The 19,913-nt window shown below is 40.3% G+C and overlaps 1 protein-coding gene across 2 annotated transcripts in view; it reads left to right on the top strand.

Annotated features, from left to right (window-relative positions):
* ITPR1 (inositol 1,4,5-trisphosphate receptor type 1) overlaps nucleotides 1-19,913 on the top strand; it is a 247,403-nt gene that overhangs the window by 79,862 nt on the left and 147,628 nt on the right. For both annotated transcript variants that reach the window (XM_073351182.1, XM_073351183.1), the window contains 12 exons: nucleotides 643-797; nucleotides 4,493-4,592; nucleotides 5,032-5,192; nucleotides 9,962-10,103; nucleotides 10,604-10,762; nucleotides 11,008-11,180; nucleotides 11,447-11,566; nucleotides 13,748-13,942; nucleotides 15,829-16,080; nucleotides 17,479-17,620; nucleotides 19,069-19,222; nucleotides 19,574-19,761. In XM_073351182.1, coding sequence (XP_073207283.1) covers nucleotides 643-797; nucleotides 4,493-4,592; nucleotides 5,032-5,192; nucleotides 9,962-10,103; nucleotides 10,604-10,762; nucleotides 11,008-11,180; nucleotides 11,447-11,566; nucleotides 13,748-13,942; nucleotides 15,829-16,080; nucleotides 17,479-17,620; nucleotides 19,069-19,222; nucleotides 19,574-19,761 — 1,941 coding nt within the window. The remainder of the gene's footprint in view (nucleotides 1-642; nucleotides 798-4,492; nucleotides 4,593-5,031; nucleotides 5,193-9,961; nucleotides 10,104-10,603; nucleotides 10,763-11,007; nucleotides 11,181-11,446; nucleotides 11,567-13,747; nucleotides 13,943-15,828; nucleotides 16,081-17,478; nucleotides 17,621-19,068; nucleotides 19,223-19,573; nucleotides 19,762-19,913) is intronic.

A 19,913-nucleotide genomic window follows, 5' to 3' on the forward strand; every position in this document is an offset into this window, starting at 1 on the left:
TGAGGTGAAAACTACCAGCTGGCTAACTTCTCGGTTACCTTTCATTGTTTCGTCAGTGACTGACCACTATAATTCCGTTTCTGCTGTTGGAATCCGTTAGATACCGTTAATATTGACGTGACTGGGAAACAGAATTGCCAGCTGTCATTTTTGCTGCTTACAAAATATTTATTTAAAATTATAGTTATCAAGTAGACTTCTGGAGCCCTTCAGCAGCAGTCTCTAGGGTAAGGCTTTTGTCGGACATGGATCATCTGCAGCAGAGTCTGAAGCTAATCTGGGTTTTCAGTGTGTTGTGAAGTGAATGTTTTGGCAATTTGAGTGTATTTTCTGGCACTTAATGTAAAAAGACATAGACACAGCATTACTTAGGAATTATTACATTATAACCCAGAGATGTTCAAAAGTTACCAACAGCAGACAAAGTGAAGAACTGTATTTGGCAAAAGCAGCTAATTGTCTGTCAGTTTTATTTCTGTTCTAAAGCACAGCTGGAGCTTCTGCTAGTACCAGCGCTTGGAGAGGTTGATATTTGTGTGCACAAATTATAAAACACATTGATATAATGCTTGGCTTTTCACACTGGTCTGACAGTTCTTGGGATAGCATTTCTGACTTCATTTGATTGGATTCTTTCCATAGACAGATCCTGACCAAGATGCATCCAGAAGAGGGTTGCATAATGCTCAGGAGAAGATGGCTTACTCTCTGGTGTCCGTACCTGAAGGAAACGATATCTCCTCTATCTTTGAGCTGGACCCCACCACTTTACGAGGGGGAGATAGCCTTGTCCCAAGGTATGATGGTTAAATTCAATAGGTTCTCACTTCTTACAGGCTTACAGCAGTACCCAGTTTGAGTTGAATATCCTCCTTGGATGATGTTGCTACTGGAACCACGGGATGCTGAAAGATGGCGACACTACAGCATTTATTTTTAAGATTACAGAACAGTTTTTCACTGTTTCTCTTTCAAGTTAATTAAAGGTATTACTAGTAGTAACACCTGACAGTTATATAGTACTTCATCAATATATCTTCAAGAAATTTATAAAGGAGATGGCAATATCATTTTCCCCACGTTCCAGCGGGGGAAACTGAGGCACAGAGCGGAAGTGACTTGCCCAAGGTCCTGCAGCAAGCCAGGGATAGGATTCAGGTCTCCTGAATTCATGTTCACACTCTATCTATATTGCTAAAGGGTTAGGTTAAAAAAAAAGGGGGGGGGGCTCCAGAGGTGATCCCAGCAATTATAGGCCTGAAAGCCTGACTTTAGTACTGGGCAAACTGGTTGAAACTATAACCAAGAACAATATTGTCAGACATATAGCTGAACATAATTTGTTGAGGAAGAGTCAACATGGTTTTAGTAAAGGGAAATCATGCCCCACCAATCAACTAGAATTCTTTGAGGGGGTCAACAAACATGTGGACCAAGGGGAGCCAGTGGATATAGTGTACTTAGATTTTCAGAATGCCTTTGACAAAAGCTCTTACGCAAAGTAAGCTGCCATGGGATAAGAAAGAAGGTGCTCTCATGGATTGGTAACTGATTAAAAGATAGGAAACAAAGGGTAGGTATAAATGGTCAGTTTTCAGAGTGGAGAGAGGTAAATAGTGGTGTCCTCCAGGGGGTCTGTTCTGGGACCAGTCCTATTCAACATATTCATAAATGATCTGGAAAAAGGGGTCAACAGTGAGATGGCAAAATGTACAGATACAAAATTACTTAAGATAGTTAAGACCCAGGCAGACTGAGAAGAGCTACAAAAGGATCTCACAAAATTGAGTGACTAGGCAACAAAATGGCAGATGAAATTTAATGTTGATAAATGCAAAGTAATGCACATTGGAAAGCATAGTCCCAACTACACATATAAAACAACGGGGTCTAAATTAGCTGTTACCACTCAAGAAAGAGATCTTGGAGTCACTGTGCAGCGGCAGTCAAAAAAGCGAACAGAATGCTGGGAATAATTAAAGAATAGATAATAGGACAGAAAATATCATGTTACCTCTATATAAATTGATGATATGCCCACATCTTGAATACTGTGTGAAGACGTGGTCGCCCCATCTCAAAAAAGATATATTGGAATTGGAAAAGGTTCAGAAAAAGACAACAAAAATGATTAGGGGTATGGAATGGCTTCCATATGAGGAGAGATTAATAAGACTGGGACTTTTCAGCTTGGAAAAGAGACAGCTAAGGGGAGATATGATTGAGGTCTATTAAATCATGACTGGTATAGAGAAAGTAGATAAGGAAGTGTTCTTTACTACTTCTCATAATACAAGAACTAGGGGTCACCAAATGAAATTAATAGGCAGCAGGTTTGAAACAAATAAAAGGAAGCATTTCTTCACACAACGCACAGTCAACCTGTGGAACACCTTGCCAGAGGATGTTGTGAAGGCCAAGACCGTAACAGGGTTCAAAAAAGAACTAGATAAATTCATGAGGGATAGGCCCATCAATGGCTATTAGCCGGGATGGGCAGGAATGGTGTCCCTATCCTCTGTTTGCCAGAAGCTGGGAATGAGCGACAGGGAATGGATCACTTGATGATTACCTATTCTGTTCATTCCCTCTGGGTCACCTGGCACCGGCCACAGTCGGAAGACAGGATACTGGGCTAGGTGGACCAAAGGTCTGACCTAGTAGGGCCATTCTTATGTTCTAGGTGTGTGAATTCTGCATATTGCTCCTCATGCTCAACAGTGTTATTTTCTACTAATGAAACATTTTAATGGCGCTATTTATTCACTACATGCATTACAAACTTAGTTAAGACACATTGCATGCTCCAAAGATGAAGTAATCTGCTTTTTATATAAATAATTTGCATTTTGTCTAAACTGATTGATTGATCTCCAGGTCAGAATCAATGAACTCCATGTGTCCTATTTAGTAAACTAAATTGAGTTCCTTTCAGTGAGTGTCTTGTATGGCTTTCAGCAGTTGTACAGGTGCAGATATGTGGTGGCTAATACTTCCTTTGTAGCCATTCTCTTGCATTGTACTTTTTTGGTAAGTGCAAAGCATAGATCTAGAGGAGACCAATAGGAGCAAAGCCTTTCTGAAGCCAACACTAGGAATAAAATTATTCCACGATGGTCATCAGTTGTCACAGATAAGCAGTTCTTAAAAACTTGAAGAGTGTCAGCTTTTTTGTATAGTTAGGCTTAAGGGTCTCTGTGACTAGGAAGTTTCTTGAGACCATGTAAAAACTATTGATGTGACTCTACCTTTTAGGCATAAAACTTTTAGAGTATGTCTACACTGTAACTGGGAGGTGTGGGTCCCAGCACAGGCAAGCAGATTTGCTCAAGCTCCTCTTGAGTTAGCGCACTAAAATAGCATTGTGACATGGGCAGCAGCTTGGGCTAGCCACCTGAGTCCAAGCCTGATCCCCTGGGTCTGAGCTTGGATGGCTAGCCCAAGCTGCTGCCATGTCACAATGTCCACACCGCTGGTATTAGCATGCTAGCTCAAGAGGAGCTCATGCAAGTCTGCCTACCCGTGCTGGGAATCACACCGCTGAGAAGGTGTAGGCATACCCTTCACGTTTGTGTGGGTAAACTTGAACTTGTTTGTTTTACTGCAAATTGTTTCAGAATATTTGTGTTAGTCACTAAAGGTGAGCCACCTTAACAGAGCTTGAGTTTTAAGTAACATTTCGTGGCTAAGTTGAAATTCCAGCTCCAAAACAAGGGAACAAAAAAACTGTTCATGTGTAATTGTGATTACATGAGTGCTGTGCATGCTTCCTACACACACAAATCAATGCTCGGCTAGCTTAATCCTTCCTGGATTGCCCTGCTGTTCTAGTTCTTAGTCTGTCAGTAGATTGACATGATGCCCCTGGTTGTGGTTTTTGATCTGAGCTGTGGCTTAGGTTGAGACCACCAAATTTGTGGAAAATTTTGACCTAACAGAAATTTAAACCAATGTCTTCTGAGGTGAAAGGACTGCTAGCAGTCCCCTAGTCTTTGCTGCTTTATACTATTAAATAAATATATCGGGCGCAGAGAGTGCATGCGCGTGTGTGTGTGAGGTGAGTGTCCCCTGTGGCAACTTTTTTGTTTTTTATGGGAACAATTTTTTATTACTTTCTGTGACGCTTGAACAGGTTATAGATTGTGCATGGTAAGTGACCAAATGGTTTTCAAAGAATAAGTACTGCTTTCGGGTAGCTTTTCCTTTCCCATTTATGCACAGGAATTGTTGGAAGTTCAGCTGCAGTAAGTTAAGATATAGATGCACTTTGGAGTGGAGTTCACAATACAGAAAAAACTGAAGAGTTTTAACTTGTGTTGCTAATTTAAAAAGCTTTATTCTAATTATGGGACACCCTGTTTCCAGCAGAAAATAATCTGTCTCCGATTAGTCGTTCCTGCCAATGACTTGGAAGTTGTACACACCTAGGATTACTGATCAATTACGTGTCTTGGAAACTGTCTAATTGTTACAACTATTGGCTGTGTTGTAGGAACTCCTATGTCAGGCTTAGACACCTGTGTACTAACACCTGGGTTCATAGCACCAACATCCCAATTGATAAAGAAGAAGAGAAACCTGTGATGCTTAAAGTAAGTCCTGTAACTTTAACAAATCCTTCTTTTGACTTCTGTGTTTTCATAAAAATACTTCCAATATTAAAAATGCTGAGCCCTTGAGGCTTATTATTCTGCTGAGTTAGTCAAATAACAGTGCAATATTAAGTATTGTAACGAAAAAATTAAGCACTAACATTAGTTGAGTGATTGGGCTTTTTAGTTTTCTCTATAATGTAATCATCAGGAACAGCATGTCTTTTGGGTGTTTGTGGTTTGTCTGGTTTGAGACTGCAAAAGTCTTGAATTGGAGAACTATAGATTTGCATTGAAGTGTTTTGTTGTTAAACTTATTCTATCAAAAATCTTGTACTGCTGTTTCTAATCTCAACTGTTAGGACTGTGGTTTCTTTCATGTCTTAATATTACTGAGTTACTTTACTGCTGCTTTGCCCCTTTTTGTCTTGGGTTTTAGATTGGTACCTCTCCAGTAAAAGAGGACAAAGAAGCTTTTGCTATAGTACCAGTTTCTCCTGCAGAAGTTCGGGACTTGGACTTTGCAAACGATGCAAGCAAAGTGTTGGGTTCCATTGCTGGCAAGTTGGAAAAGGGAACGATCACCCAGAACGAAAGAAGGTAGGAGGCTCAAGAAGCAAGCTTCTTGTACTAATAGGGCTGCTGCCTTTACTGAAGTTAGTTTTATTCCCCACCCTTGTGTTTGAAAGAACAAAGAGAACCTTGGGAATTTACAGACCGGTCAGCCTAACTTCGATAACTGGAAAGACTGTGGAACAAATTATTAAAAATCATGTTGTAAGCACATGGATGGTGATGGGGTTATAAGTAATCGCTAGCATGGATTTGTCAGGAACAAATCTTTCACAGGGTTACTGGCCTAGTGGATGGAGGGAAGCAGTAGATATGATATATCTTGATTTTAATAAGTCTTTTGACACCATCCCACATGACATTCTCATAAGCAAACTATGGAGATGTGGTCTAGATGAAATTACTATAAAATGGCTTTACAGCTGGTTGAAAGACCATGCTCAAAGAGTAGTTATCAACTACTAATTGCTTACTGGAGAAGTTTGCTTCCCCCACATGCCTTCACAGAGGGGATGAATATAGGCTTGTGGGGAGCATCACCAATGAATCCCGGCACAATATAGATCACATGGACCAAAACCCGTGCATATAGAAAGCAGTGGACCCCATCCATGACTGTTCATTATACCCTGAAAACTGTCAAACTGGGAGGGTGTATCTAGTAGGGTCCCACAGGGGTCAGTCCTGGATCCGATGCTTTTCAGTATTTTCATTATAACATTTGCAGGTGACACCAAACTGGGAGGGGTTGCAAGATCTTTGGAAAACAGGATTAGAATTCAAAGCGACCTTGACAGATTGGAGAATTGGTCTGAATGCAACAGGATGAAATTCAATAGCCTAGGCCCTAGTGCAGAGTACTTCACGTAAGGAGGAAAAATCAAATGCACACCTACAAAATGGGGAATAACTGACTAGATGGTAGTACTTCTGAAAAGGATCTGGGGGTTATAGTGAATTGTAAATTGAATGAGTCAACAATGTGATACAGTTGTGAAAAAGGCTAATATCATTCTGGGGTTTATTAACAGGAGTGTCATATGTAAGAAATAGGAGGTTATTGTCCTGCTCTACTCAGCACTAGTGAGGCATCAGCTGGATTACTGTGTCCAGTTCTGCGTGCCACGTTTTAGGAAAGATGGGGACAAATTGGAGATAGTCCAGAAGAAAAAGAAAAAAAAGAGAAGAAGTTTAGAAAATGTGCCTTTGAAGGAAAGGTTAAAAAGCTGGGCATGTTTAGTCTTGAAAAGAGAAGACTGAGGGGGAACTTGATAACACTCTTCAAATAAGTTAAAGGCTGTTATAAAGAGAACAGTGATCAGTTGTTCTCCATGTCCACTGAAGGTAGGATAAGAAGTAATGGACTTAATCTGCAGCAAGGGAGATTTAGGTTAGAAAAACTAGAAAAATTAGAAAAACTTTCTAACTACAGGGGTAGTTACACTCTGGAATAGGCTTCCCTGGGAGGTTGTGGAAACCTTATCGTTGGAGGTTTTTAAAAAGAGGTTGGACAAACATCTGTCAGGGAGATCTAGGTTTACATGGTATTGGTACAGCTCAAGGGGTTGGATTTGATTATTGATATCTACCTTACATTTCTATGATTCTGTGATATCAGAGGATCTCAGTCTCTGTTCCCTGAAGCCCTCCTTGATTTTTTGCAGAATTGATATCTTAGGAACTAGACTGAGGGTCTCAAACACGCGGGCCACATGCAGCCCCCAGAGTTATTTCCTGTGGCCTGCCATAGTTCCCCTCACCCCCCACCTCCGCCCCCCCAGCACGCTGAGTCCCGGCTCCTCGGCCTGCCGCCAAACAGCTGTTTGGTGATGCTTAGGACTTTCCAGGAGGGAGGGGGGAGGGACACAGCATGTTCAGGGCAGCAGGCGGGGGTTGTGGATGGCGGGAGCGCTGCGAACGCAGGCTGGAGGACTCAGGAGGAGGACAGGACAGCTGCACAACTGGCCGCAGAGAAGCGGCGCTTTGCAGGGGAAACTGCTGCTTCTCTCCGGCTGCCCCTGCTCCTCCCGAGTCCTCTGCCCATGTTCGCAGGGCCACATTCCAAAAGGGGCTTTAGAGCTGCAGCCCAGGGCCCTGCAGTCCCTGCAATCTGGGCGGCTCTGCCTGGCGGCGGGCGGCTCCCAGAATCGCGGCCATGGGGGCGGTGCCGCACTGCGCGGAACCACCTGCACCCCCCCTGCACCAAACAGGAGCTGCCCCAGGTAAGTGCTCTGCCCCCCTTGCCTGCCCCAGCCCTGTGCCCCCTCCCACACCCTAAGTCCCTAACTCCTGCCCAGACCCCGCACCCCCACCCTGAGCCTCCTCCCATACCCTAACTCCTGCCCAGACCCTGCACCCCCACCCTGAGCCCCCTCACACACCCTAACTCCCCCCCAGCCCTGAGCCCCAGGAGGAGAATGGAGAAAAAAAAATAAAAAATGGGGGGGGGGATAAGAGAGTGCTCCCCCACAGGGGCCCAAAAATGAAGCTGAGCACAGGGCCCCACTAACTCTAAATCCGCCACTGTGAAAAGGTGTCAGTGATGCGGCCCTCGGGCCAATGTACTAATCCTCATGTGGCCCTCGTGGTGATTTGAGTTTGAGATCCCTGAACTAGACACTAGACCTCAACTGTATGCACTTAGAACAAATTTTGAAAGAGAGCACAGTTAACATAGAGGTAAACAGTAATTGTCATAAAGTATAATGTGATTTTACAAAAGGTAGATCGAGTAAGGTAGATCTGGTCTATTTCTTTGAGAAGATAACGAGTTATCTAGATAAATGAAATGCAGTTGATCTAATCTACCTGGATTTCAGTAAAGCATTTGATACCGTTCCACATGGGAAATTATTAGTTAAATGGGAGAAGATGGGGATTGATATAAGAATTAAAAGGTCAGTAAGGATCTGGTTAAAAGGGAGACTACAGTGGGTTATGTTGAAAGGTGAACTATCAGACTGGAGTGAGGTTACTAGCGGAGTTCCTCGAGGATCAGTTCTGGGACCAATCTTCTTTAACATTTTCAGTAATGACTTTAGCACGCTCTCACTTTCTGTGCCAATAAAATTTGCAGATGATGCAAATTTGGTATGAATTGCAAAGACCGAGGAGAACCAGAATCTCATATGAGAAGATTTGGATGACCTTGAAAACCAGAGTAATAGAAATGGGATGAAATTTAATAGTTATGCATTTAGAAACTAACAAGACTTTTCACTATAAACTGAGTACTTCCCATTTTGAAGTGACAGAGAAGGAGAAAGATCTGGGTGTATTTGTCGATCAGAGGATGACTAAGAGTTACCAATGTGATGCGACCGTGAAAAAAAGCTAATATAATCCTAGGATGCATCAGGTGAGGTATTTCCAGTAGAGCTAAGAAAGTATTATTACCATTATACAAGGCACTGGTGAGACCTCATTTCTAATACTGTGTGCAATTCTGATCTTCTATGTATGTTTAAGAAAGATGAATTCAAAATGGAACAGGGAGCAAGAAGGGCTACTAGGATGATCAGAGGAATGGAGAACCAACTTAAGGAACTTGGCTTGTTTAGCCTAACACAGCAAAGGTTGAGGGGAGATATGATTGCTCTCCACAAATACATCAGAAATATAAGCACCAGGGAGGAAGAGAAGTTACTTAAGTTAAGGACTAATGTTGGCACAAGAACAAATGATATAAACTGGTCATGAGTACATTTAGATCTGAAATTAGACAAAGGTTTCTAATCTTTGAGGAGTTAAGTTCTGGAACAGCCTTTCAAGAGGGGTATGGGGGGGGGAACCTAACTTCTTTCAAGACTGAGCTTGGTAAGTTTAATAAAGGGGATGTATGATGAGACTGCCTACAATGGCATATGGCCCATGTGCAACTGCTAATTTGAAATATCCCCAGCAGCTGGACATGGGACACTAGACGGGGAGGATTCTTTCCCAGGTGTCTGGCATGTTCAGGGTCTAACTGATTTGCTATATTTGGGGTCAGGAAGGAATTTTCTTGCAGGCCAGATTGGCAGAAAGACTGGTTTTTTTTCCACCTTCCTCTGCACGATGGGGCATGGGTCACCTGCTGGTTTAAACTAGAGTAAATAGTGGATTCTTTGTAACTTAATCTTTAAATCAAGATTTAACTCAGTAACTCAGCCAGAGGTTATGGGCCTACTAAAGGAATGGATAGGTGAGGTTCTGTAGCCTGCAAAGTGCAGGAGGTCAGACTAGAGCTGATCATTATGGTCCCTTCTGGCCTATGAATCTGTATTCATTGTAGGGCTGGGAGGAATGGTCCATTGCGTGCCTATGTTGAAACAGTCTGGAAAATGAATGTGGAACATCTAATTTAACTTGCTTCAAGGGCTGAACACATGACTTCTTGCAACCCCCCCCCCTCACCCCTTGCAGTGTCTGTAGAATTTGTGACTACATGTAATGAATGTGTACAGCCTGGTACATAGAAATAAGGACCTTAAACTTCCAAAATGTAGGCCTCTATTTGAGTTAAGAGGCCCTCTATCTGATTATCTGGCCGTACAATAACACAATAGCCAGTGTATTGAGTACTAAAGATACGGCATTTCCACTTCCTCTGTAATGTGGCTATTTAACAATAAATCTACATCAACCAGGAAAACTAGTTTCCAGTTAGTTGTTGTTCCACTCCCATGTGCTCTTACCTCTGGATTATCTCCTGGTTAAATCGTTTTAACATAACATTTGAAACATTTCAGTCTTTGTTAATTCTTTTCACAACTGACTGTTCCAATTCTGTGTTGACACTTTTGTTTTTTATATAGGTCTGTTACCAAGCTGCTGGAAGATTTGGTTTACTTTGTTACGGGTGGAACTAATTCTGGGCAAGATGTGCTTGAAGTGGTATTTTCTAAACCAAATCGTGAGCGGCAAAAGCTGATGAGAGAGCAAAATATCCTAAAGCAGGTAAGATCGTTTTCATCATGTGACAGAGATTCTGAGGAGAGAGTAGGTGCTCGGAATACAGGAACAGTACAAGTTAGTTGGGATAAGGCAAATTCTGCCTCATTAGCTTTGAGCAATCTTCTGGCGGTGTCGGTCAAAGTGTAACTCTGGGTGTCCCATTGCTGGAAGATACCACAAGGGGCAGAACCAAAGGATAAAAGGAAAAGCATCTAGGGTTGGACATAAGTGATCAGCCACGTCCTTTTCAGAGACTGCTCCTTTGTCCAGACTTTGCAGCTATAAGAAGCTTTATGGAAGTTCATGTGAAAGAAACTGATGGCTTCCAGAATTGACATGTGGCTGTGGTGGTGTAGGCAAGATTTAAACTATGCTCTGGTTCTGACAAGACAGAGGCCATAAAGTAGCAACAAGGGGGCATGGGCATGTGTAGGTACACCCACTGACCTTCATTAAGTTTAGGTAGCACTTATCAATCTTTATTTTCAAAAATAATCCCATAGATTTTCAAGCTGTTACAAGCACCGTTTACAGACTGTGGAGATGGGCCAATGTTGAGGCTGGAGGAGCTTGGGGACCAGCGTCATGCTCCTTTCAGACACATTTGCCGGCTCTGCTACAGGGTGCTGAGGCACTCACAGCAAGATTACAGAAAGAATCAGGTTAGTTATGTGTTAACCTGTCTAAAAGGCTGGTGGTGTGGGTAGGTGGGTTTGTTTACCCAAGATTGGGTACAGTTTAAGCTGTTCTGTGTTATGTTTTTTCCCTGCTTTTCAGTGTGGTCCTAAATCATAGAAACAATAGAACCTAACCAAGCTGTTCCTTTAGGATACTGATATAAACAGCTAACAATTTTTCCTTTAAATTTCAAGTGAGATTAGAATACCTTTTCCTCCTTCTTTCTCAGGAATACATAGCCAAGCAGTTCGGCTTCATGCAGAAACAAATTGGTTATGACGTTTTGGCGGAAGATACTATTACAGCGTTGCTTCATAACAATCGCAAACTGCTGGAGAAGCACATTACGGCTGCTGAGATTGATACTTTTGTTAGTCTTGTGAGAAAAAACAGGGAGCCCAGGTAAGATGGATTGATATTGGGACCAAGTTACCTTTTCCTCTTATTCTGAGATCTGTTGCAGGCAACTTATTTCTGTATTTGGGAAGCATGTTTAATCCACTCTTGCCTCTGACCCAGACCATGACTTTCCACCAAGGTAATGGCCTCACTTGTTTTGCAACGTAACTTGGTTTTTCCAAATGTTTTCTCTTTATAAAATGTAGAATGAGTCAACTGAAGAACCTCGACAGAGATTTAATGTGTTCTGTCTTTTTATTTCCCAATAGGTTTTTGGATTATCTCTCAGATCTGTGTGTTTCCATGAACAAGTCTATTCCGGTGACACAGGAACTGATTTGTAAAGCTGTGTTGAATCCAGCCAATGCAGACATACTCATAGAGACAAAGTAAGCTGAGACTTATTTATGAATAGCTTTCTAATTGGCATATAAGGAAGGTGGGTCAGAGCGTTGAGAACACGAGCCTCAAGACAACAGAGAGTACCAAACTTAGAATGTGTGAGGGCCTTTCTAAGTACACGATAGAGGAGTGTTGGAGGCACCAAAATGACTGCCACATGGGTTCCTAGCCCTGTGTACTCTAAATAGCTTTCAGATATTTAACATTTTCATCAGGAAGCTTGATAACACTAAGAGAAGCTGCAGTCTTATGTAACATGTTTTAAGTCTTGAACCATTTTAATTTAAAAGTGCTAAAATGCTCTCTCATCTGAGCTGGATAAGCAGTTATTCTGGGATTTGCTATGTAGCAGCAGGCGTGTATAAGATGGTGTTCCACATCCCATGAGTCTGGTTGTTCTCCTGGCCCTTAGGTTTGCCATGGCAGATTGACTGCAGTCAGCAGCACCTTTAGGAACTTAGAGCTCTCTGAAAAATGAAAAATTCTTCCCATGAAAACTTTCACATTTTTGAATAAAAAAATTGTGCTGAACTAAGACAAAACATCAAAAGCATCAAAACATCATCATCATCTTCCTCAGGAAAGGTTTTTAAGAAAAATTCCAGTTCGGGGGAATTGAAATGGAATTTTTTTGGCTTCCCTGCTGTCCACCCAGAAAGCTCTTGTTAATTTCACAAATGAAATTAAAAGAGCTTTCTACCCTTGCTGTTAATTCTCTACCTGCAGCTCTAGGAGCCAGTCAGGAAAAGAGTCTGCCTCCTTTTGCAGATCCAGGAGCTGGAGAGGCAGAGAGCCCAGACATTCAGCTTCCCATTTCCCAGGGGAGGAAGAGCATCCTGGTGCTCAACCTTAGAAGTTCTCCAGGAAAGGTTTTATCTATTTCACATAGGGATTGTGAAATTGACAAGAGCCTGTCAGGTGGGGAGCCATCATTTTGGTTTTCCTCAAGAAAAATCTGATATTTTTTTGTGTGTGCGTGCCAAAAATGAAATTTTTCGCAGGAAATTTCAGTCTCGTGAAAAGCATATTTTTAATCGGAAGAATCATTCTGATGAGAAATTTTCAGCCAGCTCTCTGACCGCTGTGCACATGCCCACAGCAGTGCAAAAGCTGGTATTTTTATTGTCGCCCATTCCACCTCAGGTCAAAATTTCAGTTTTCATCTCTTGGGAACAACCAAACGATGCATGTGCTTCCATAACGGGCACCAAATTCCAAGTAGCTTCGATAAAGCTGGGTTTACTTGGCATGTGGAATTGAGAGAAGGTTAATATTGGGGAAAAAAAAAGGTCAAGAAGAGTAAAATCTGTCTTTGCTAGATAATAAATGAAACCTAGGTAAACAGAAGAGACTTGAAGGTGCTATTTCCAGGCTGGACAAGATTAAAAATCTTGTGTCTTAATGTTTGTCTCTCTGCCAGAACTCTGCCAGGTTTCAGTGTCTCTTGCTGATCTGTTTAATTTGTGCCTCTTGCTTATGTAGTTAGTGACCCTTCTTTTGGCCAGGTTCTAAGAACCCTGATTACCATTTTAGGTCTGAGGTCATTCTTCTAACTTAATTATGTTTCTGACACCCAAAGTGAATGAAGTTCTGTTCCATTTTTCATTTGTGGGATATTGAATAGATCAAAGTTTGCTTGCTCAATCAAAGAGTTTGGGTGAATACATAAACTGATTGATAATATCCTCCTAGATGTTTTTTGAATCAATGCTTCCTACATAGAAGTCTTTTTGGACATTAATTTGTCTTGCCCTAGGTGATACCCTTGTTTCTTCAGCCACATAGATGACCACAAAATTAAATTCCCTTTTAGAACCAATCAAAAATATACCATATGTCTATGTGGATTACTGTTCACATTGCATATTCAGCGCTTTGCTCTAACTAGGTTTTAATACCATGCTCAAACAATAGTATCTGAACACCTAAGGTCATCATGTAGCATAAGGCAATGTCTCTTCGATTTTACCTACATTATTTGGGATTTTTTGTGTGGCCATGTTGAGAAACAAAAGCTATGTATAGTACCATGAATGCAAGTCTCCGGAGCGACTATGCAGATCACTGTTACTGTGCCCCTGTGCAACTCAGCAGTTGTCCTAAAACAACATATTTTAACATATCATGGACTGCATTATTTTGTTGTTTAATCCCTTTCTTTCTGCAAGGTTGGTTCTCTCTCGGTTTGAGTTTGAAGAGGTATCAAGTGGAGAAAACACTCTAGAGGTTGGAGAAGATGAGGAAGAAGTTTGGCTATTCTGGCGAGACAGCAACAAGGAAATCCGCAGTAAGAGTGTCAGAGAGTTGGCTCAGGATGCTAAGGAAGGACAGAAGGAAGATCGGGATATACTCAGCTATTACAGGTTAACAGTAGTTGGTTTTGATAGGGTAATAAGCACTGGATGGGTGAAGGCCTTTTCAGTATAATCAGTTCCAAATAAAGACTTAAAATGCTGGACTCAGTACCCGATAGAAAAAGGTGTAAAGCTTTCTGTGCACAGTAAATTCACTAGAAGCACAGAGTTGTGATTGATGTCCAAAGAAGTCAAGTAATCAATGAGAAAATGTAAGCGTAAATACAGAAAAAGTGGGGTTCAAAGTGTGTAAGAGTTTGGTAGCATTTACATACAAGGTAGCATATATCTGTGGTAAGTCTCCTCCTGGAGATGCTCATGAGTCAGGCTTTCTCCACAATAATTTGATTTTCTTCATGAGGATCTTAACTTTTTAACTTGAAAAATCCAAGCTGTAATAGAGGTTGTTGAAAGGAAGGTGAGCCAGCACTCAGAGTAAAGGAAAGGGTTGTAACCTGCAAACAGCTCTTTTTCTAAGATGTCATTACAGTTCTGTATCACTTTTTTTATTTGTGAGCTCCAGACTTAGAAATGTCCTGAAGTTCTCACCGGGACACTGTATGAACTTGCAAAAACCCCACAAGAAGTTTGGTTTAAGGATTTTTTTTTTTTTTTTTTTGCCTTTTTGCACTATTAAGCTATGCTTCTAATATGAGGCAGTGCTTCCAGATGACTTGGCTAGGCTAGACACCAGTTTCTTGGCGCATTGTAATTCCAAGTTCCATCTCAGACCAAATTCCTGTGTCTGGGCTATAAACTTTTGAGAATAGTTTGACAGACCATTGGCTATTGTTGTGCAAAAAGTACCACCAGAATTCCTTTTTAACTACTTATCACTTTGGCCTTGCATATTGTGTTGAAAAACTTTAAATAGTTCATCTGGTAAACTTGTTAAAAGGGATTAGAATGGATGTTTTGGATTTGGACTACTTAAGAGTTTCAGGCCCAAAGTGGACCTGTTCTAACTGTTTTTTTCTCCCCTTTATCTGTTCGCAAAGTCCATGCACTTCTTATGAATTCTTCCCAAAAAGAGTTGTTTAAATGCTCTTAACAGTAATTTCTTCTAACCTTTCAATAACAAACCAATGAGTATATATATGTATAATGAAGAGAGTAGGAAGCAATTCTGTAATGAAAAATTCCATGAACTAGGATACAAAGGAATAAAATTCAATTAAATTCCTTGTAATCTTTTTATTGAAAAACCACCTTCTTTAGAGTTAAGGTCAGTAAGGACTGTATAAGCACTCATACTCTGCATGTGCTTTATGATAAGCCAGCAACAAAAGTTTAATTATTAGTCTGTTGTATTTGCATTAATTTCAGTGCTAGGTGCCTGTTCTGTTCTTGTTGACTAGATCTTTTGGGAGCAAAAAAACGAAGGTACATGAACTCAATTGTTATATCTGCCTGTGACTAATTGGTATGGAGACTGAAACCTCAGTTCACCAGGATACTTAGGCATATGTCCAACTTTAATCAGTTTAATAGCCTCATTGACTCCATTGCCTAAGCAATCAAGAGTAGCTTGAGAGCTGCCAGTGAGAAGTATGCCAACTTCTAAAATGACGAGGCTGCTGCAATCTTTCTGTATTTAATAAGAAATAGCATTAGCAAAGAAAAACCGAGTGCTGCTTATTCTTCAGAATATACAATACAGTGACAAACTAGGTGACTTTTGGAAAGCTGTTGTCCTGACCCTCAGATGCCAGTTGTTACCTTTTATTTGTGTTGGGAAATGATTTGTTCTATTTTTAGAACATCCTGTACCTATTGATTAATAGCAGTAACATTTCTTTTTAACTAAAACATTAATTGCTAAACACTATTGACCTTTTCAGGTGCTTTCCTTATATTGACTTCTGGAAACTAAGGTGTAAGTTTCTTCTCTTCAGGTACCAGCTCAATCTTTTTGCTAGAATGTGCCTTGATCGACAGTACTTGGCCATAAATGAAATATCTGGCCAGTTGGATGTGGATCTCATTCTTCGTTGTATGTCTGATGAAAACTTACCATATGATCTAAGAGCATCGTTCTGCCGGTTGATGCTGCATATGCATGTTGACCGTGATCCCCAAGAACAAGTAACGCCGGTGAAGTATGCTCGCCTATGGTCTGAGATACCTTCTGAAATTGCTATTGATGAGTAAGTACTTGATGGAGAGGTATGAAAGAGAAGGAAATTAAATCATTTTTTAATTTAAAAACAAACAAACCCTAAACTAATATGTCATCTTTTTCACTTCTGTACTGATGCTTTCTTGCCCAGCCTATTATTGGTATTGAAGCCTGGTGGTATTAAAAACATGTCTATGGAGAAACTTGCAGAGAAGAACTTCATTGAATAGAAAAGCTCAATTGTTTTGAATGGTTGCTGCATTTTATTTTCCCCAAGAGGCAACAGAATCCTGTGCATAGTTCACTGGGCTGGGATTTGAGACACCTGTGTTCTATTCCTGGCTTTACCAGTAACTTGCTGTGTGACCTAGGCAAGTCACTTAAAATCTTTGTGCCTTTGTTTCCCCTCACATCTTGTGTCTCCTTGTCTAATCAACGTGTAAGCTCTCCAGGGCAGGGGACTACTTTTTGATACAGAATCTAGCAAAGAGAGATTCTGGTCTTTCGGTTGTGGCCTCTAGTTACTATTGTAATAAAAATCATTTTTAAAATACTTTAATGTGTTCAGGTGTTCCTAGCAAGATAATGTTTTAAAAGATAAAAATTAACTTGATTTTTATTAGTTTTTTCCAGTCCCAGGGAATAAGCACTTCGCGTTCTGTTCAGTTGGGGTCTCTAAATCTCTACTGCTTCATTGCAATACTTCACTGCTAAACTTTCCTCCCCCTAGGTTAATTTTCTGAAGGAAATCCAATAGACCATCTTCAGATTTAAAAGCTAAAGGGAAAAATAAGTGCTCAAGCCAGGCAAACTATTTCCCATAATACATAATTTTAAAAAAAGATTTCCACTCCCACCCATATTCCTAACTGTGGATTTTTCTTTAAAAACTGATCTAGAATGTGTATTTAAAAAAATAAAATAATTTAAATGTTTTTACTTTCAGAAAAAAATTCCACTTGTACTCAGTTAGCACTTCATGGTCTCATCTGCTCTCTTGCTGCTGTATGTCACTTGTCACCATTTCCATTAGAAAAATGTCTTCTTTCTTTCTTTCTTTCTTTCTTTCTTTCTTTCTTTCTTTCTTTCTTTCTTTCTTTCTTTCTTTCTTTCTTTCTTTCTTTCTTTCTTTCTTTCTTTCTTTCTTTCTTTCTTTCTTTCTTTCTTTCTTTCTTTCTTTCTTTCTTTCTTTCTTTCTTTCTTTCTATTGGTACAAACCTTGCATTTTCACATACTTTAAAATAGGGCAAAGTGAGCATATGGGAAAAAGCAGCAAATGCCAGGAAATTATGGTCTCAGCTTCCTGTCTCCTTGATTTGGGATAAATTGTTTAACAGGCTTAACTTTATTTGGATCTTGACAAACTTGGATTAATTTTTTTTCTATTTATGTGCATTTTAAATTCGTTTAATTTTTTCCCCTCCAGCTATGACAGCAGTGGGACTTCCAAAGATGAAATTAAGGAGAGATTTGCACAAACCATGGAATTTGTGGAGGAGTATTTAAGAGATGTGGTATGTCAGAGGTTCCCTTTCTCTGATAAAGAGAAAAATAAACTCACTTTTGAGGTAATTATTCCATTTTTATTTTTAATCTCTTTCTAAAGTAAAAACAATTTTGCCTTTAATACAAGGTGAATTGGAGGAGGTGCCATGTGAGTACTAACCTTCAGCAACTCCCTTCTCCTTGTGAGTAATCGTTATACATGTAAACAACCCATTGAAGTCAGTAACTGTTTGCAAGAAAAGGTGCTAATGTGGAATAAATAAATACTCACTTGTATTTTAAAAATAATTTGCAGCTGTTATGTTCACTTTTGTGACCTCTTTGATTTGTAAGATCCAGTTTTACTGGCACAAATGTTTGTGGAACCCAAACTTTGTTTGCGTGCACAAGTGTTTGTTCCCGAAGTGGTTGTACGCTCATCCAGTAAAAAGAAAAGGAGTACTTGTGGCACCTTAGAGACTAACCAATTTATTTGAGCATGAGCTTTCGTGAGCTACAGCTCACTTCATCGGATGCATGCCATGGAAACTGCAGCAGGCTTTATTTATACACAGAGAATATGAAAAAATACCTCCTCCCACCCCACTGTCCTGCTGGTAATAGCTTATCTAAAGTGATCATCAGGTGGGCCATTTCCAGCACAAATCCAGGTTTTCTCACCCTCCATCCGATGAATTGAGCTGTAGCTCACGAAAGCTCATGCTCAAATAAATTGGTTAGTCTCTAAGGTGCCACAAGTACTCCTTTTCTTTTTGCGAATACAGACTAACACGGCTGTTACTCTGAAACCTGTCATCCAGTAAAAGAACAGTAGAATATCAGTCATATAATTTACCTTACCAGTTACAACAAACAGCTTGAATAACATGTCATGAATATGCAGGACAATGTTTTGTAAATAATCCATAGCCAAAGAAAAATCATTCAATATTTTTGAATAACAAATACATTCAAGAGATTCGCTTCCTACTTGCAGAAAAAGAGGCTACATTGGGCATAGAAATGATTTGGTAAAAATGATTTGCACAGTTCAAGAAATAGTATATTTTTGGGTCTTGTGGGGAAATTCCAGTTCTTGGTAGTGTTAAGGATTTGACTAGATATGTGTTCCTCTGAAAACTCCATCTGGTGAGAGTTTGTTTAGTGGTTACCAATTGATGTAATAACTGTTATGTAAAACGTGCATTTATAGGTCAAGCCCAAAGAAGTTCTATCTTACTTTATTTACTGCCACACGTCAACAAATATCATCATGCTTTTTGGTATAGAATAGCTACAGTAGGTATCAGAAGTCTTGCAATCCTGGACATGAAAATATACCTGTCGATATATAGTAGCAAACTTATTTTGATTACTAGAATAAAAAACTATAAAACATAATGGAATTTGCTTATAAAGAGTGGGTCAGACAAATGGTCAATTAAGGTCATAAATGCAATTAAAAGTCAAGAAACAAACTGAGTTTTTGTGGCAAAAAAAGGGTTTTGATCAATACTTTCATTTTTAATAGGTTGTGAACTTAGCCAGAAACCTGATATATTTTGGTTTCTACAACTTCTGTGACCTCCTAAGGCTAACCAAAATCCTCCTGGCTATATTAGACTGTGTGCATATTGCTACTATCTTCCCCGTTACCAAAATGGCAAAAGGAGAAGAAAGTAAAGGTAAGACTGAAAAAATGATATGGGGAACTCCTGAGTGGGAGTGGAGGATTTCTTGGCCACATGAATTTTATCTGACTACATGAAATGGGCATCAACATTTTCCCTTTTATCCACTGAATTCTTGGTGGTTGCTTATAAAAGCTCAGCGGTAATTGGGAGACTAATCTAAGGGGAAGATTTCTAAAGGAGATTAGGTGCCTCACTGTCCTTTGTGTCTTTTTGAAAATATTCCCCTCGTTTCATATGAAGCCGGTTTGTTTTGTCATGAGATGTGAAAGGTCACTTATCCTCTTGGTGCATTCAAATTGCAGTTATCTTACTCTTACTGTGTTTTTACCTGCCTCTCTGAAGGGAGCAATGTGATGAGATCAATTCATGGGGTTGGTGAACTGATGACCCAGGTTGTACTCAGAGGTGGTGGATTCTTGCCCCTTACTCCACTTGCTACTGCTCCTGAGGGTAACGTCAAACAGAGTGAACCAGAAAAAGAAGACATCCTGGTAATGGACACCAAGCTGAAAATCATCGAAATACTTCAGGTACTAGAGCTGCAGTGGAATATAGAGTTAGATGGGGTCTCAAATCCTATGTTGTGGTGCTTTCATCTGGCACTATATTTTAACTAGGTGTTAGGGAGTGCATAGGAGGAGATGGTCCCTTCCAGTCCATTGCTGCCTGGATAGTCTTCTCA

Source organism: Lepidochelys kempii, chromosome 7 (genome assembly GCF_965140265.1).
Source record: "Lepidochelys kempii isolate rLepKem1 chromosome 7, rLepKem1.hap2, whole genome shotgun sequence".
NCBI lineage: Eukaryota > Metazoa > Chordata > Testudines > Cheloniidae > Lepidochelys > Lepidochelys kempii.